Source organism: Pavona decussata, unplaced genomic scaffold, assembly GCF_977016875.1.
Source record: "Pavona decussata unplaced genomic scaffold, jaPavDecu1.1 SCAFFOLD_375, whole genome shotgun sequence".
In the NCBI taxonomy this organism is placed as follows: Eukaryota; Metazoa; Cnidaria; class Anthozoa; order Scleractinia; family Agariciidae; genus Pavona; species Pavona decussata.
The window spans coordinates 282,847-300,990 of NW_028145750.1; the positions used below are offsets into that span (position 1 = coordinate 282,847).

Below are 18,144 nucleotides of genomic sequence, written 5' to 3' on the forward strand. Positions count from 1 at the left end.
GTAGGTTTATTTAATTCAACATACTTACTTGAGAGATGCCAGCCATTTACGAATTGATTACCCTTCCTTGTTCCAGGGGTGTGCCCAAAATGCAGAAAAATGCTTTGTACTTTGAAACCTAAGAGGGAGTTGCAGCCGCAAGTGACTGTGGACGAGAGTGAGTTCTCACTTTCACAGATAGGAAACTTGAGTCTGGTAAGCAATGCTGGATATGTCACTGATAAGTACAGTGGTCATGGGTAATCAGTGGCAACAACAAGCAACCCCGCAGAAATATATTGTGTCTTTTGCGGGTTTACACCAACAAGCTGTACCAGAGTTTTTTTAACTCCTACTTTTTTGGGAGTTAATTAATGTTAGGGCCATTTATACGGAAGAAAATATGACGCGTCTTAATTTCTTCCGTATGAAATATCCTAATTGACGGAAAGGCACAGTAGAGATATTTTACCTGATTCTTAACCGTCTAGGAAGAGTTTGCCTCGATTACCCAAAACCCGGAATATGGATTTTGGATACTGATTTCAGACAGAAAAGTGATTTCTAGTATAAATTTGACAATTTGAGAAACAAGACATTGCGTGCTAGATGAGAGCTTACACTTGAACGCAGCAGATAAAGAGCGCATCTGGTAACTACGTACCTTTATTTTTGTCATAGAATGCGGAGACAAGCACCACTACCTTCAGGAGTCCTGTCGCTGAGAGCACCCCAACAAGGTTCTATACTGCGGACTCCACATTCAGAACTCCAGCAGAAAGCGCTCCAGATAAACCTCTCGACAAGCTTAATGCATTCCTAGGAAGTAGAGATATAAGTCCAGTGAGAAGTGTTATGACGAGGCAGTGGGAGGATGCGAGTGAACGAACCACACGTCGCCACGTGCGCAAGGCGCGACAGGCGGTTACTGCCGTCCTCGATGAAATTGCCCCTAATCAGCTGCATCATTTGTGGAAGGCCATTGCTTCAAAGCCTTTAGAGCCCCAAAACTCAAGTGAAGAGGATGATGATGTCGACAATGTGCTGATGGAGGCATTGACGGAGTGCTACGTAAACGCTAATAGATGGGACACTAAACGGCAAATCTTGTCCATAATGGCAGACAAAGTCTCATATCGCACCCTGTTGAGATGGATCCCTAACTTATCAAGATATCGCTTTACTGTTGCTAGAAAGCACATCCTTGCCCAGGGCAGAGGAGTTCCAGAAGTCCCTCAGCAACGAACAAGAATGGCGGTATCACAGGCAAAACTGGACCACTTTCTGGATTTTATTACAAGTCCACTAATTATTCAAGACCTCCCGTTCGGCGAAAAAGACATAAAGCTCTCGTCAAAACAAGTCATTACAGTGCCGAATGTCGTCCGTCTCATGATACCAGAATCCATAGTAACACAGTACCAAACATATGCTGAAGAATGTGGGCTCACGCCATTAAGTCGCAGTACATTGCTGAGAATCTTATCGGTGTGTTCTGCCTCTGTCCGCAAGTCACTGCAGGGACTAGATTACATCAGTGCAACAGGTTTTTACCTCTTTTTATTAGCATGTGTCCTTCCTTGTACATGGGAATATGCTTTTATCCAGAAGGCGTGTCAGAGTAATTAGGTAGACCTAGGGTGATGACTTGAAATCAAGGGTTTCGGGCTGAAGTCCCACTGAATACCTTTATCTGGAGTTGTTTATCTGTAAACCCGATCTCATCTCCTCTGTAACGCTTGTAAATAGCCAATTGACAGACCCTCTCCCAATTGTTGGTTTTCACATGACGTGATAAAAAAACTGAAATTCATAACTAAACACGATTTTGAGTTTTATCTCCATCAGATAAAAGAAAATATAAATTTCTATCGGCTTGCTTGTTTTCAGCAGGATAGCATTCTTTGTTTTGAAAATAGAGCAGTTTGAATTTTAGATTTTTGCACAGTGCGTGACAGAAGGATTGCTGCTCTAAACATGTCACGTACATGAAAACATCGATTTGCCGCGTGTTTTTTTAGGTCTGATCAGCTAACATGTAATAGAGGCGTCTATGTCAGTGCGTGAAAGTTCAGCAGAGAGAAGAAAGGCTTTCAAATAGCCAAGGTAAACTCCAGATGTTTTTGCTGGTATCTGGCCCGCCATGTTGGTGCCCCTCAGACGAGGAACCAATATGGCGTCCCATGCTAAACTCTTTAATTTTCCGTGGTACATTTTCTCAAATAACTCGATTATAAGATATCGCAAAGCTCTGTGGCGTTCACACGTTGTTTATGTATCACTCTTCTACAACATATCATTTTCTTGACTTTAGCTATTCAATGGCTGAGAATTTAATTTTTTTACTTGCCGACGATATGTGAGGTGAAAACCACCAATTGGGGTTCTTAGTCCTGTTATGTTGTGTGTAAAGTATTTCTTTACCTCTGTTTTATCGTCCCCGAGAAACCTCTCACGGGGAGAGGCCAATAAAGTATTAAGTTATTCGGATCTGTTTAATCAAACTAAGCAATTATGATCGTCAACGTTTATTAGGTGCCCAGGCTTTTGACGACTTGATTACGTCTTTGGAGACGCTGGGAGATGTTACAGGAATGACGTGGGTGAAAGAGCAAACGGACCTTCTCAAATCAGCAAAACGTTACCTCAAGAGTGATTATAAGGTAATGTCGCGATATCTAGGCTTTGAGATTGTGCTAGCACAATTCTGGCATAATTCGCCACTACGAGTACAACTTTTATTTATGGAGTATTTCTAAAAAAAAGTGCAGCCGGCATAATTAACATTTTATGTTTGTTTTGGAGCAATCTCCTCGCCAAGGTCCTTCTCTTATATGGCGGAGCAAGAGCATACTGACCATTTCAAACACCCGCGATGTTACTATGTGGCTTTGAAGATGATTGCTTGTACAGAGACACACACATGCGCAGCAAGACGGGAAGAACAAAATCCTGTCATGACCAATCTCGTCCCCAGATCCCGCGCGCGTTTTAGGCCAGTGGAGGCCACACGCCCACCGGCTCTAGGCTAATCAAAACCCCGATGCCAAGATCTGGCTTCCGGTTTAAAGGCAGATACTGCTGACCATCGTACAATTTTAGAAAAAAAAAACCTGCTAGTTACCCCATCTCTCAAAACGAATATCATGAAATTTTGAATAGTCTACAGAGGGGCAATTATATGGAACCTTTTACCAGGAGTGCTGCAACGCAGTATCCCTAGAGAGTTTTATTAAAAGGATTCACATGTCGAATGCGATTGAAGATACTGATTTTAACAACCTGTACAGAAAGAATTTTTTGATGTTTTGATCGTTTCGTTATCGAAACACCTGCGACATTGTTTAGAAGATCTTATCTAAAAGTGCTTTCAGAATTTTTTTAAGTGTTTTAGTCTAGACTTTAGCGTTGTTAACTTATCTTAGTCGAATCATTTGTGAAATTGTATATCCTCTTTTATCAGCTACCTTGGTACTCTTTTTATGCACGACCCCTCAAGCTACCTAGCTTTAACCCTCATCGTGTTTAATTAAATAAAGGTTTTGATTGATTGAGAACGCAGCCTCGGGAAAGAGTTTGTGTCGTGACGGAATCGGCGTAACTCAGAGGTCCTTGTTTCACGTTCGCCTGAGTAAGGGTAACTCGAGCTCTGGGAACGAAATTTCTTTTAAAGCCCCAAAGTAAGGCATTCCCTCTTTTTTTTTTATCACGCCAGAATTTTTGGGCATGATACCAATATTGCAATACAAGCGCCTTTTTAAAGATTATTTGGAACTATTACTGATGTTATGAAAGACTAGGTTACCTGTCCGAGACAATAACTAATAAGGCAACAATTTGTACATATATTCTGCACTTAAAAAGGGTTAAACATAGCTTTAAACATGGGAAAGTAAAGCTAGACTTAAGGATTTGTAAGTCCTTTGGAATTTCTAATTTGTTTGTTTGAAATCATTGTTGAACAGGTACACATTTCCAAAGAATCATGCATCCCCGACCATTGTAGGCCTTACGCCCTCAGCGATCCCAACGATCCTGAGTTTCAAGCGAAATGTAGTCACAAGCATCTTGACCTATGCGATCGCTGCAATAATCTCAAGACCGTGCTAAACAACATCGACGAGGCTATCTCGCAAATGCCGGCCAACAATGCTGACGTCATTGAGGAACTGACATTCGTGACTAGCCAAGCGAAACAAGCTATACATGCATGGAAAGCGCACATTCTGAGAAACGTTAACCAGGACGAAGCACGCACCGATGCCCTTGAAATGCTAGAGGAAACATCAGTACTTCTGGTTCAAGACTGGGCCATGAAGTTTCTTCCCAGGAAATACAGAGAAAGCCAAACCGATTGGTTTGGAAAACGAGGAATCTCGTGGCACATTACAGTGGCGATCCATAGGGCTGCACTCGACCAAGAATTCCATACAATGACATTCGTTCACGTATTTCAGAGCTGCAATCAGGATAGTTGCACCGTTCTCTCCATCATGAAGGATGTGGTATCAAAACTGAGGAAAGAGCTCCCAAATCTGGAATCTGTCTACTACCGTCAAGATAACGCTGGGTGTTATCACTGTGGGGCGTCTATCGCAGGGGCAAGCCTAATTGGCAAAGACACTGGTGTGTTTGTTCGACGCATGGATTTCTCAGATCCGCAAGGTGGTAAAGGCGCTCGCGATCGAAAGGCGGCCTCTATCAAATCGCATATGAGAATCCACCTGAATACGGGCAATAACATCGAGACTGGGCGGGAAATGGTAGCTGCAATGTTGTCTTCTGGCGGAATACCTGGTGTCAATGCAACATTAGCAATCCCTCCAACATTCCCTCGACCAGTAAGTGCCAAACTGGAGGGTGTTAGTGCTATTTCCAACATCGAGTATACAGAAGACCACTTACGGGTGTGCCGGGCGTATGGGATCGGGCCTGGAAAAATAGTTCCGTTATCCAAAACGGGCATAGGAAATGAGATGACCATCCCCGATCTCAGTGACGACATCGCTGAATCTGATCAGCTGTCTGACGCACACTTCATACCAACGAAGGGAAAGACCCGTCATCCCAAAGAGAGTTCACTACAGCAATGTCAGGAGACAGCAGATGCATTGAGCTGTCTGTACTCATGCCCTGAAGAAGGATGTATGAAAACATATCAGCGTTTCTCAGCCCTTCAACACCACCTGGACTGCGGTAGACACGCGCGTGCGCTTGAACACGAGACCCTATTAGACAAGGCAGCGCATGGATATTCAGACAGGTTACAGGGACAATCAGGAGGTTTCCCAGAACTACCACCAGCAGCACTTCCTAACAGTGGAGCACAACCGAGCTTACCGATGGGCTGGGCCCTAAAATCAAGTCAAGGTCGGAGAACAAAACGCTTTACAGATAAACAGAAAAACTACTTGTTCACTAAGTTCTCTATCGGAGAGGCTACCGGCCAGAAAGCTGATCCTGCGTTAGTAGCTAAGGCTATGATGACTGCAAGGAATTTTGACGGAGAGCGGTTGTTTACAAGTTCCGAGTTCCTGACAAGCCAACAGGTTGCAAGCTACTTTTCAAGGTTAGCTTCCAAACGCACTCTAAATGACCACGAGCGCGAGAAGGAGGACAGTGACATGGACATAAATCAGAGAGAAGCAGCAGAGAATGAGGATGCTTTTAGTGGTTTACGAAGCGATATTCTTGGGCAATTAGCAATCTCCCATCCCATATACTATGACTGTTATAACTTGTGTGAATTGATCAAGAACGGGAAGATTTCAAATTTCGCTATACCTGTTCTCCAAGACATTTGCAGGCACTTTGAGATTCCTTTAGCTGACATAACAAAGCGAAGAAAGGCCCCGTATATTGACAGGATTGTGGCTTACTGCAAAGATTGCCCCTGCCATAGTGATGCATAAAGTTTGCACATGTTAATTTTGAGACGTTTCAGGTAGCTCATCGTTCTTATGAGTTCAGTAAAATACCGTTAAGGTTTTCCTTTGTGACCATGGGCCTTGCCTGTGTAGAGTTGCTACAGTATGTTAGATGTATTCTTTTAAAATAACAAGAGGCAGATTTTTTAAATCGTCTTGCAAGAAAGAATTGTGTACATGTGCATGGAATAAAATCAATCCCAACGTGTGATCCGCAAAAGCCCATCACCAATAAACCCTATTTTTCCTACCCCTCCCACGGTATAGAATTAGTGTCACGCAATGAAACATGACACCGCAATTGGTGTGTTACCACTCGTCTTCTGTGAAATAGTTCTGTCAATTCTGGTATATAACTGATCAGAACTTGAAAGTAAGCAAAAATGGTTCTTCAAGTTTCACTGAGGGCCTTCTGCGGATATCTTGCACTTCACGGACAGTAATTTAGAAGATTTTGCGTGCGAATTCCACGTGCCCATCCAGTCGTGAACTTTTATAAAGTAAATACAATGTAGCTCAAGTCGGTCAACGTTTTTCTATCGCAGTCGCCACAATCTATTTTCCTTGAATATACCTTCAAACACACAAGAAGCTTTGCAAAGACCTTAAGCAAAGGTACGTTGTGGTTATCCTGCTTTGTTTTGAAATTACATGCAAGTTTTCAGTGCGGTGGAAAATAAATCTCAGCGAGAAGAGAATCGCGGGGGGCGATTTGTTTACTTCAAGATGCGATTTTTTAGAAGATTTTCTCGAACTTTACGTCGCTCGTACAAAGCGTAGATAAAATAACCCAAGACGAATTTTACTTATGTTTTAGAATATCATCTCATTTGCCTACAACTGGAATTTCAGACAGAATCAGCTTGTGCCACATGGCTAAATCCTTCCTCGCGTTTCCAGGATAAAATTGTATTTCGCGTAGCGGGAAGTACAAAGTCGTTCTAAATATTGAAAGCTTTCTTTTCAGATCGTGGTTAGAACTGAAATTTTCCTGCAAAGTATTTACTTAAGGCCACTTCAATCTATTCATGATTACAGAGTTTGAATAAAAATTACTTTGTTCGTACGCGAAGCAAGTTTTCGGACCAGCCAATTTTGCTTGTAGCTTTTCGTGTCTTTGAGACCGCCGACAGCCAAAATAAATTTTCTTAAATTTTTGAAAATTCCGGCGGGATTTCGAAAAACGAACTACACCATGTTTATTAAGATGATAATACCTACCAACAAACCAAAGCACATTGAAAATTAAATTTTGAGCGTGACCGAGAATTTTTGATTTTGCTCGATATTAATGGACATTCGCTCTTAAGTTGTTTCCTTGAGACTATCTTAGGCTCAGTTACAAACCAGGGACATACTACTTTTGTGTGGAGGAAATGTTATGGTCTCCCTCTGCATTTACCATATATAGTAATTGCATGCGCACGTATAGATGGAATAAGAACGTGTTTGTAGTGAACCCCCATCTTGTCTACGTGTGTTCTCAGAACTTTCGTCAGTACATGACACTTTCCTTGAGTTTATCACACAAAATTATTTGCCTATTGCAGTGAAACGATTTGCCACAATTTCTCACAAGGTTATATATGCAAGGTAACAATTGCCATTGCATAAAAGAATGAATTGGGAGATGGAAGGAGACAACACATTTTATTTCTGGTGATGAATCACTATTTCAATAAAAATTGTTCGCTCACCCACATTCTCTCAAACAGTCGTCAATACATGCAGTGCCACATCCGTTCGGCCGTTTCATTTGGTTTTCTCACTGCAGTGCAAAGTAGATAAGAAAGTCTTTGAGGTGCTTGTCCAAATCTAAGCGCAAAATGGGTACAGCATGCTAAGATAACTTCTGAAAAATTTCCTTTGGAAAAAGTCGAGATGGCAATTCTAAAATACCTCCCCATTCTGCTCGAATTTAGCATTTCAATTGAGAAACGCAGCTTCAAAATGCCAAAACTGGCAGCCATCTTTGTTTTGGGAAACAGACATGAATAGAGGACCGCTGAATAGAAGAGTCGAATTGCACCTTTGTGGGCTCCCGCAGTCACTTTCCTTAGAAACGGAAATGAGAATTTCCCTTTTAACTTCCGGTAAACCAAGCAACTTTCAAGTTGATTTTTTCGCTAATGCGAAGATAAATTCAAATAAGAAAATTAGTTTTCTATATTACGGTATCTAAACTTAAGGAACAAAGAATTTTTGGGCCAAAAGAAAATGTTGAAAAACTGCCGGTGCATATACCTTAATTTTATTGATTGCCCTTTCCACATGAATTCACAAACCCGCAATCTGTTGTGTAGCAACCTCATCCTCTGGTGACATCTGTGCAGCCTGTCCATGAAATGGGGGGATGTTGAGAGAAACACCAAGTGGTAACAGATCTGCAATAGTAAACCCTTTACCTTCCATGACACTGTCATCAAAGGGCAAATCAAGGAAACCAGACCTTTCAAGTATTCATTATAGTTGCTGAACAGTTCACTGTTCAGCAGCAAACTGCTAGGCATCTGACATTTTACTTTAGTACAGTCAATAATGACTCTGGTGCTCTAATATTTGTTTTTGAAATCTTAGGGCATTAAGCAATCAACTTCCACTCTTGTCGACCATATGTCAATTGTTCCAAAACGCAGAAACAAAATTTATCCAGGAAATGAAAGTTCTGCTTACAGTAGACTGCAAAACTCCGAACAGAAACGATAGGTGTTTTTCGGAAGAGCTTGCCTAAGCCGACACATGATCATAAAAAACTCTTACCCTTACTTTGGTAGTGTTGCTTTTACGCTGTCATCTTCCGAACACCAAAAACGAATAGTAAGTAAGTAAGTAAGTAAGTAAAACCGTTATTTTGACACGATGAGTATTTAAGCTATGCAGCTTGTGGGGTCGTGTAAATAATATAACAGATACATAAACAATAACTGTAACAAAATTGTAAAGTAAAATAAGACTTATGCCTTCTTATATGTACAAACATGACATTGAAATATTCTTGTCTTCTTCCCCAGGTTTAGAGAAATTAAATGTTGGTTGAAAGACTTTGACATTCAGAATCCAGTATAGAAAGAAATGGATTGATCCTCAGATAGATTATCTAAGCAGAACACAGGTTTCTTTCACTTTGAACATTTGTCATTCAGATTAGCAATATGTTTTCGCTGATTGTCAATTTCTTTCAAAGTCCTCTCTTTCTCGTTTCAAAACGTTGTTTTTGTTACGTAACTCTTGACTTTCCATTTGCACTTTTTGTTTATCATCATTTGACCGATAGTCATGTCCTCGGAGTGTTTCTGAATCTCCGAAGCAGCTTGTGTCAGTTGGTTCTAAAATTTTGTTTGACTGCTTTTTGACTAAAGATAATGGAGATATTACTTGGTCACAGCTCGTAAGATCTTCCTGGATCATGTCTTTAAGCAGCCCGTTTTACAGGTCTCCCACTTGGTGTTGGCGGTGGTCGTTTTCTTGGTGACATGCGGCAAGCAAATTTCATTGGAAACGCTTCCTTCCTTTTTTTTAACGACCATTTACCACCAAATCCTTTCTTGATTTCACTCGATTTGAAGTGCAAAGAGCAGACTAAAGTTGTATCTTTAAGCATTAGCCTTCGTTTTTCCGTATTTTAGCAAGCCAGACATCTCTCAGCTTTCCTTTCGGTAGGAAGCTAAAAAATCCTACATTTTGCCCTTCTAGACTGACCGTTCCTGGTTAGCCAATGCTCGTGCTGATTATATTTCACGTTCCCAGGTCGCAAAGTTCAAGGAACTTTCGCCAGACGCCGACGAGTTACCGACAACAGTTCCCGAGAACCTAATGCCGAAGAGTTGAGCGCTCAGTTAAAAGCTCTTTTACATTCCTCCTTAACTAGTGGTTCTCGACGTATGTACCAGCGTGCGTGGGTCGTATTTCGCCAATTTTATGCGCAATTTTATGGTTGTGCAGACCCTCAGTTACCTTTGCCTCCAACTTGTATTCCTCTTTTTATTTCATATCTTTCTTTTCAAAAATTGGCATCTTCGACTATCAAATCGTATCTTCCTGCTATTTCCTATGTACACAAGATTAAAGGTTTGCATGATCCTACAAAATCGTTTCTTGTTGAAAAGCTGTCGACAGCTTTGGGCCGTCAGCAGCCTTTGGACATCCGTCTGCCCATTACTCGACCTATTTTGCATGGGCTACTTCGTTCTCTTAGCTTCTCCAACTCTTCGGCATTTCAGCGTTCTCTGTTTTCTGCGATGTTCCTCGTAGCATTTTACGGCCTTTTCTGTATCGGTGAACTGGCTACCAAGAGCACGCAATTCGTGCGTTCCGTCATTCAGTACAGTGATTTGACATTCTCGTCTGGTACTGACCCTGATGGCCCGCCGCAGGGAGCGAAGATTACTATTCATGAATATAAGCACGACGCCAGTCGGCGCCCTTTTGACATTTTACTTGCACGGGATGTTTCTTCCCCCTTTTGCCCAGTGACAGCTCTTTTCCAATACTGCAGGGTTAGGGGGGAATCGGCCTGGCCCACTTTTTTGCCATGCTGATCAAACTTCAATTTCTGTTCACCAATTCCATATCGCCCTTCAACAGTGCTTATCGTATTGTGGTTAATACGCAAGTCGTTACAAGGGCCATAGCTTTCGTATCGGTGGCGTGTGCCATGCGGCGGACAGAGGATATTCTGATGCGCAAATCCTTGCTCTTGGTCGGTGGAAATCAGACGCATTCAAAGTTTATTTGAGGTCGGAAATTCTTTACGCTAATTGAATACTTTACATAGGTGTTGACATTTGGTAAGTAGGTCAGGCAATTGGGCTGCTACTTGCTCGACTTTCATCACCACAATGTTTCCTACAGTAATGCAGGATTCCTTTAGTGGTAATGCCTGCTTAGAAGGTCAGACATTGGGCTGCTTATTTGCAGGCTCTCATATCCTAATTTTATCCGTTACACTATTTCGTGCCTTAAAGTTATTGCAACATAGGTCAGACAGGTGGTGGTAGGTTGATATCACTTGATATTATCATATTATCACCCTTTTTATTGGATTATAAGTACAATTTTACTTTCTTGACGCTCAATGTCACTGCTCAGACAAGGGCTGCGGTTTCATTGTCGATATCTCTTTGTTATAACTGGTGGTTATCATGTTAGCAAATTTTTCACGGATTTAGTAATTTAGTACGTTTTTACTTTCTGGTCGCTCCATCTCACTGTTCAGACAAGGGCTGCAGCTGCATTGTCGATATCTATTTTATAGCTGGATGTTATCACCTTTTTTCACGCATTTAGTAATTAAGTACTATTTTACTTTATAGACGCTCAATGTCACTGTTCAGACAAGGGCTGCAGTTTCATTGTTGATATATTTTACAATTTTATAATTTAATTTTTCTTTTCGCTCTCCAGCTTAAACGCGAGCTTTGCTTCTTTCGTGGTTTTGTGGGGCTTCAGCCACAGAGATGTGGCTGGTGGCGTGTTTTTGTCGCCCCACTTTGTATCAGTTACTTATTAATGGATTTTTACATATATCGCTGTGTTGTGTTTCTGTTACATTTGATCTTATTAAACCTGCCACAATTGTGGCCAGATTTATCCAACACAGGTGTTTGTTTCAATAGTCTTGTATTAATGTAAGTAACCGGGAATTCAAGCGAAGCTCGCGCTAAAAGTTGGCCTTGTTTATCACCTGCATTGATATAAAAGATATTTGCAAACTGAAAGACGGGGTAAACTTCGCCGAACAGCAACTTCAAGAAAAGCTTCTGGCCTTCGGAAAATCTCAACAAGAACGTGAAGCTCAGTTAAAAGATCTCGCTGAAAAATTCCAGAAGAGCCAAGACACAGTGAATGAGATCCACACCAAAAATCTCTATTTAGAATCCTATTCTCGGCGAGAAAATCTAAAGTTTATGAATATTGATGAAGATGAGTTAAACGGCAGTAAGAACGAGGACACTGAGGAGGTTCTTCACTGCTTTTTGGAACGTGAACTCGGTTTTATGGATGCAAGGAGAGTGGAATTTCAAAGAGTACACCGCATTGGAAAAAGTAAGGAGGGTAAACCAAGGCCTATTCTCGCAAGGTTTTTGCAGTTCAAGGTTTGCCAACAAATTCTTTCCCTAGGTCACAGGCTCAAGGATACCGTCTTCCAGATTTATAAAGATCTCCCACAAGAAATAATCAGTCGAAGAAAACTACAGATGGAGTCTTTCAAGGCTGCCAAGAGGAGCAGAGTTGCTGCCTCCTTCAGCACATCACAGCCACATAAGTTGTTTATTACAGGGAAACTTTGGCCAGTAGGTGTAAAATTCATAAGTTAACTGAACGACTCTAGGCACCGTTTCAAACATTCTCTTTTTCCTTGACATTTAGACTGTTTGTTGTGACTATTGATTACCACTATGCACTATATAAGTTAAATTAATCAAATAGGCTGTGGATGGTAGTTACTAAGCTGCAACTGGTAGAGTTTCGTACAAGGTCACCAAAATGCTTCATTTCTTTGTCACTAGTCCTTATTTGTTTTTATTCACGTTGTGTGTGTTTTTGTTAGTTTGTCGGCTTCAGGGTATGAACAAGTGCTTACACAGTAACATCTTGAACTTTTGTTATTCATATATTTCTGTTATGGAAATGCAAATCAGTCGCGTAAATTTCCTTTTTATCTTGAAACAATGGATTTAAAAATTGCATCTCTTAATGTCAGGGGATTAGGGAACTATACCAAAAGAAGAGAAGTGTTTAATTGGTTGAGAACAAAAGATATGTTGATATATATGCTGCAGGAGGTTCATTGTTGTGCTGTCACTTCTGACCTATGGGCTTCAGAATGGGGCTACCAGGCGCTTTTTAGTCACTGCACTAGCAATAAAGCGGGTGTTGGTATTTTATTCAATAACAACTTTAATTTTTGCGTTCTTAAGGTCTTCCTGGACCCCAATGGTCGTTCCATTATCTGTGATATCGAAGTAAATGGGAAACCTATTACCTTGGCTAACATTTACGACTGACTGATTTTATGAAAGGCAGATTCATCGGCGAAAACATCAGACTCATAGACTGCATTATCCAATACGCCTCAGAAAAGAATATTCCGGGATTGCTACCATTCATAGATTTTGAAAAGGCCTTTGATTCCCTCGAATGGTCATTCATCTTTGATACTTTACGGTTCTTCGGTTTCGGTGACTCAATTATCAACTGGGTAAAAGCTTTTTACAACAGTACCGAAAGCTGTATTCTTAACAACGGTTGGGCCAGCAATTTCTTTGAGACCCAAAGAGGTGTTAGGCAAAGCTGCCCTTTGTCACCTTACCTATTCATCCTTGTGGCTGAAGTTTTAGCCAAAGCTATCAGAAACAATTCAAATATAAAAGGAATCTTCGTAAGCAATCAAAAAATCAAAATAAGCCAGTACGCCGACGACACAACACTGATTTTAGATGGATCCATAGAATCTCTGTCTTTTTCACTCAAAATACTTGACGATTTTGGGAAAGTCTCCGGCCTCAGACTCAATGACAGAAAAACTGAGGCTCTTTGGATCGGCTCTAGTATTGGCAATGACCCAATTTCTATACCTGGGAAAAACTTAAAATGGCCAGTGGCAAAGGTTAAAGCACTAGGTCTATGGATATCAACTAACCCTGAGATGTCAGCATCTTTGAACTTTAACGAAAAATTGGAGAGTGTAAGGAAAATCTTAAGCTGTTGGAGGTATCGCCGTTTAACTCTGTTAGGGAAAATTATTGTGCTAAGATCTTTAGTAGCGTCTCAGTTAGTTTATTTATTAACACCTTTGCAATCAAATTACACGGCCTTAAATGAAGTAAATAACTGGTTTTATACATTTCTCTGGAATGGAAAAGGTGACAAAGTAAACGAAAAATTACGATAAATGATTACTGTGACGGCGGTCTAAAAATGATCGATCTGTCCTCCTTCAATAAATCCCTTAAGTCAACATGGATAAAGGAATACTTGGATACCAATAATAACGGGAAATGGAAACTTTTCTTGGATGGCGTACTTAAGAATTGCGGCGGTGAAAATATTTTGACTTCTAATCTCAATACTAGAGATACCCTTGAGATAACCAAAGTTTCGAATGGTTTTTTCAGAGAAATACTAGAAATCTGGGGAGAAATTAATTTTGAAAATCGAATAATGTCCGAGGAACACTTTTTAGATCAACCATTATGGTATAATTCTCTCATAAGGATTGGTAAAATAACCCTGTTTTCTTCAAAGATTGGTTTGGAAAAGGTGTCACTAAGGTGAGACATTTATTAGGAAATGATAATAACACTTTTCTTTCCCTGAATGATTTTAGTCTCAAGTACAACCTAAACGTTCGCCCTCTTAGTTTTTATGGGATTGTAGCAGCAGTTAAATCCTGACGTAACTCCACTAAGCAAATTTCTAAGGACAGTAGCCAAGAGCACGGCAGTTTTCTCCCTAGGATGGTGAACACCAAAAGAGCAAGCTCTCTCGTTTACAAAAAAGGAGTAAATACTAAAAGCAAAACCGCGGACATCAGTCAAAAGAAATGGCTCATTGACTGTGAACTCGCAAACAAGAAAAACATAAACTGGACCTCTGCTTACTGTTTGGCTAGACGTTGTACCAAAAGCACTAAACTTATCGAATTCCATTTCAAATTCTTGCACAGACGAATGCCAACTAACAATTTTCTATGTAAAATTGGGTTACAGGACAACACTAACTGTACATTTTGCAAAGAGAAACCGGAAACATTAATTTATCTTTTCTGGTCATGTGAAAAAATATCACCTTTTTGGAATGATGTAACTGAATGGTTGAGGAAAGCTCATTTGATATCCAAAGACTTTACTATGGAAAACACTATCGCCTTGGGGCTGAGGCCGGACACTTCAAAATTTGCACTCCAAATAAACTACTGCCTTCTGTTAGCGCGATATCATATATGGTTAGCTAAAACAAAAGCAAAACTTCCCAGCCTTTTACAATACCTGCATTTACTGAAATCAAGGTATGAAGTAGAATCAAACAGTGGAGACCGCAGAAAATGGGAACCTCTTGGAGATTTTATATGTATATGAACATCTAATTACGATTAATTTTTCCTAACTTCTACCCCCTCCCCCCCCCTTCCTTCCCACTCCCCTGGCATTTTAGTTAATTTTGAGCCGCATATCATTTCGTAAACGTATAAAACTGTTTTGCACAACTTAAGTACTAAAAGCACTGTAAGTATATTGTATTGTGAGCATTGTAAGTATTATTAGTTGTAAATATAGCATGTACAGTATATTGTTAGTATAGTAACCATTAGAAATGTTGTAAGTAGGGCTTTGTATTGTATTTCTTGTATTGTATTGTATTGTATTGTATTATGTGTCATATGTGGTTAATAAAGATTGTTAACAGGCAAAAAAAAAGAGTTTAAACCATCGGGTAAATCATTTATATACATTAAGAACAGTAGCAGTCCTAACACTGTTCCTTGGGGAACACCGGATGTTGTTACTACAGGTGCAGATGATTCCCCCCCCCCCCCCCAATTACCACTGATTGGGTGCGCTGAGTTAAAAACGATTCGAACCAGTTATGTAGTGGGCCACGAATTCCGTAATAACCAAGTTTCTTCAAGAGTCGGCGATGGGGAACTTTGTTGAATGCTTTTGAAAAATCGAGGATTGCGGCATGAATTGTTTGTTGGACTGGATAGCACTTGCTATGTCTTGAATGGTACATATGAGCTGTGTTTCTGTTGATCGTTTTGCCCTAAAGCCATGTTGGTAATCAGTGAGTACTCCATATTGTGAAAGATGCTTCATGACATGGCTGTGTATGATATGCTCAAGTACCTTTGATGCGATGCAGGTAAGTGACACGGGCCTATAGTTTGAAGGATCCGATTTCTTTCTTTCTTGTGAAGAGCACATACGTTGGCGTGTTTCCATTGGATAGGCACAGTTCCGGTATCAATACAATCTTGATATATGTCAGTAAGAACCTTTGATACTTCTTGGACATTCTCCTTTAAAACCCAGAGAGGAATTCCATCCGGACCATATGCTTTGTCTGCCTTCAACCCACTAAGTTGCTTTTTGACTCCACTTGTTGTAATGTTTATTGATCCAGTAGTCGGAATAGGGCTTTCGCCAGAATCTGGGATATTCTGTTTCTTCGTTGTTAAAAACACTGGAAAACTGGCTATTTGGCACTTTGGCCTTAGGTCTCAATTCGGTGAACACTTCATTTCCAACTTTGAGATCTTAGGTATCTGTGCCCTCCTTCCCTAACTTTTTTATGTGTGACCCAAAAGCCTTCGGGTTTTCTTTTATAAAGTCAATGAAAAAATCAGAAAGATAATCGTTCCTGGAGCTATTTAAGTTCTTGTGTGATTGCTTCCTGACTAGTTTAAATTTATTCAGGTCGGATTGCTTTTCAGATTTCTTTGCCCTGTTGTATAGCCTTTGCTTTTTCCTTGTCTGTCTTCTCAAGCTACAGTTAAACCACAGTAGGTTATAGCGTGTGGTAGTGAACTTGTGCATTATACAGGAGTCCATTATTGCAGTGAACCTTTGTTGAAACATGTCCCACTTTGCGTTCATGGATTCATTCTTGATTTCTTAAAAATCATTGGCAAAGTCTTGCAGTTCTTTCTTTATACGAGTGGTGTCTGCCCTTTTCCTCATGTAAATCTTGCGTCTGATTGGCCTTTCCCTTCTGCATGCCAGGTTCACTTCAAAAAGAACCATATCGTGATCACTTATTCCCGGGATTGCCCTAACATTATTGATGATATTGACGTTATTTGTCAACACAAGATCTAGAATGTTGTCATCTCTAATAGGATCTTTTACTAGTTGGGTAAGTCCATGATCATCGATGATTTCTAGCAGTCGTTCAGAATTTGAAGAGCAATTTGATGTTTCAAGGTAATTCCATTTGAGGTCCGGGGTGTTGAAATCTCCCCCACGATTACATTGCTTGTATTTAATCTATCGCCTAATTTGAATAAAGATGAATACTGTTCATATCGGTCTTGTTTGGGCGATAGAAGGACAAAAATTGACTGCCCTGGCTATGCTCATGCAAGCGGATTGTCCCAACCTTTTTGACACAGATCAGAGTGACTCAGATTTCAAAATGTGGAGTGGTGATAACATTTACACTGAATCAGAATCATCTTCTCCCACCAGTGTTTTTCCACCTACTCCAGCAAGGTCGAAATCCATGACAGTCGTCGAAGAAAATTTAAACGATGAGAGAAAGTTGGTACAAGAGAACAACAAGGTAAAGAGAGATGGCAATGAAGCTGATGCTGGTGATGAGGGGGAGGAGGAGGAGGACGAAGGTTTAGATGATAAAGATGAAGATGAGTCTGAAGGTTTACAACACCATACAGATGAGGCTGCCGCAGATGATGCTAGTGGTGGAGTGGAAGGCCCGGACTCTGAGTTCATTTTACAAAGGAAGACCCAAAGGATTCAGACACCAACTTCTTAAGTTATTTTACAAACATTTGCAAGAGCTTGGTGGTGGAGTTAGCAAGGAATCACAGGCCTCCATCTATGTGCAAAGTGTGCACGAGTTACTTCGTAACTTGGTGGCATGCAGATGTGGCGAGAGTGGGGCAAACCAAACTTGGAACAGAACAATTCTATGCCTGGCACTGTTAAATCATATTTCTTCATAGTTAATAATCAACAAAGTGGCAGACAAGACGAAAGGTTTTCCAAACATTGATGAACGGTCTCTGCGACTGGCTAACAATGTCCAAAATCGCCTTCACAACAGAAGAACGGCAATTTCCAGAAAGTTCAGTCACAAGAAATGGGAGAGAGTGCTGTAAGTATCCAGAGGGTTGTCACCATCATTAACTATAAATGACTTGATGCCAACAGTGCCAGCCAAAGAGGTCATACAAATTCTTAACAAGAGCAGCACTGGACACCTCATCAGTTTGTGGGAGTTTATCACTGTTCAAGATTTTCTCATTGCTCGACTTGAGCTTGAAAATGCGCAAAGGCCAGGCCCCATGGAATCTACCACAGTATCCAACTTCCAACATGCTGAGAAGAGTGATGATGACAGATAGACCATGTACTGTCCAAAAGCACAAGCGATCCATTGATGGCCCAGCACAGATTTGTACGGATGCAGAAACTTACACCAACGTAAGCACTTACATCAACCATGTGCGGATAACAGAAACTGACAGGAGTATTGCCAAAACTGAATTAATGTT

The 18,144-nt window shown here is 40.7% G+C and overlaps 1 protein-coding gene across 1 annotated transcript; it reads left to right on the top strand.

The window, feature by feature from the left end:
- Positions 1-210: 210 nt before the first annotated feature.
- On the top strand, positions 211-6,629 carry LOC146452237 (uncharacterized). The gene is made up of 3 exons (XM_085098058.1): positions 211-1,525; positions 2,515-2,642; positions 3,945-6,629. The coding sequence occupies exons 1-3, from the start codon at positions 835-837 to the stop codon at positions 5,889-5,891; spliced, it is 2,766 nt and encodes a 921-aa protein (XP_084954184.1). The 5' UTR covers positions 211-834; the 3' UTR covers positions 5,892-6,629.
- The last annotated feature ends 11,515 nt before the right edge of the window (positions 6,630-18,144 follow it).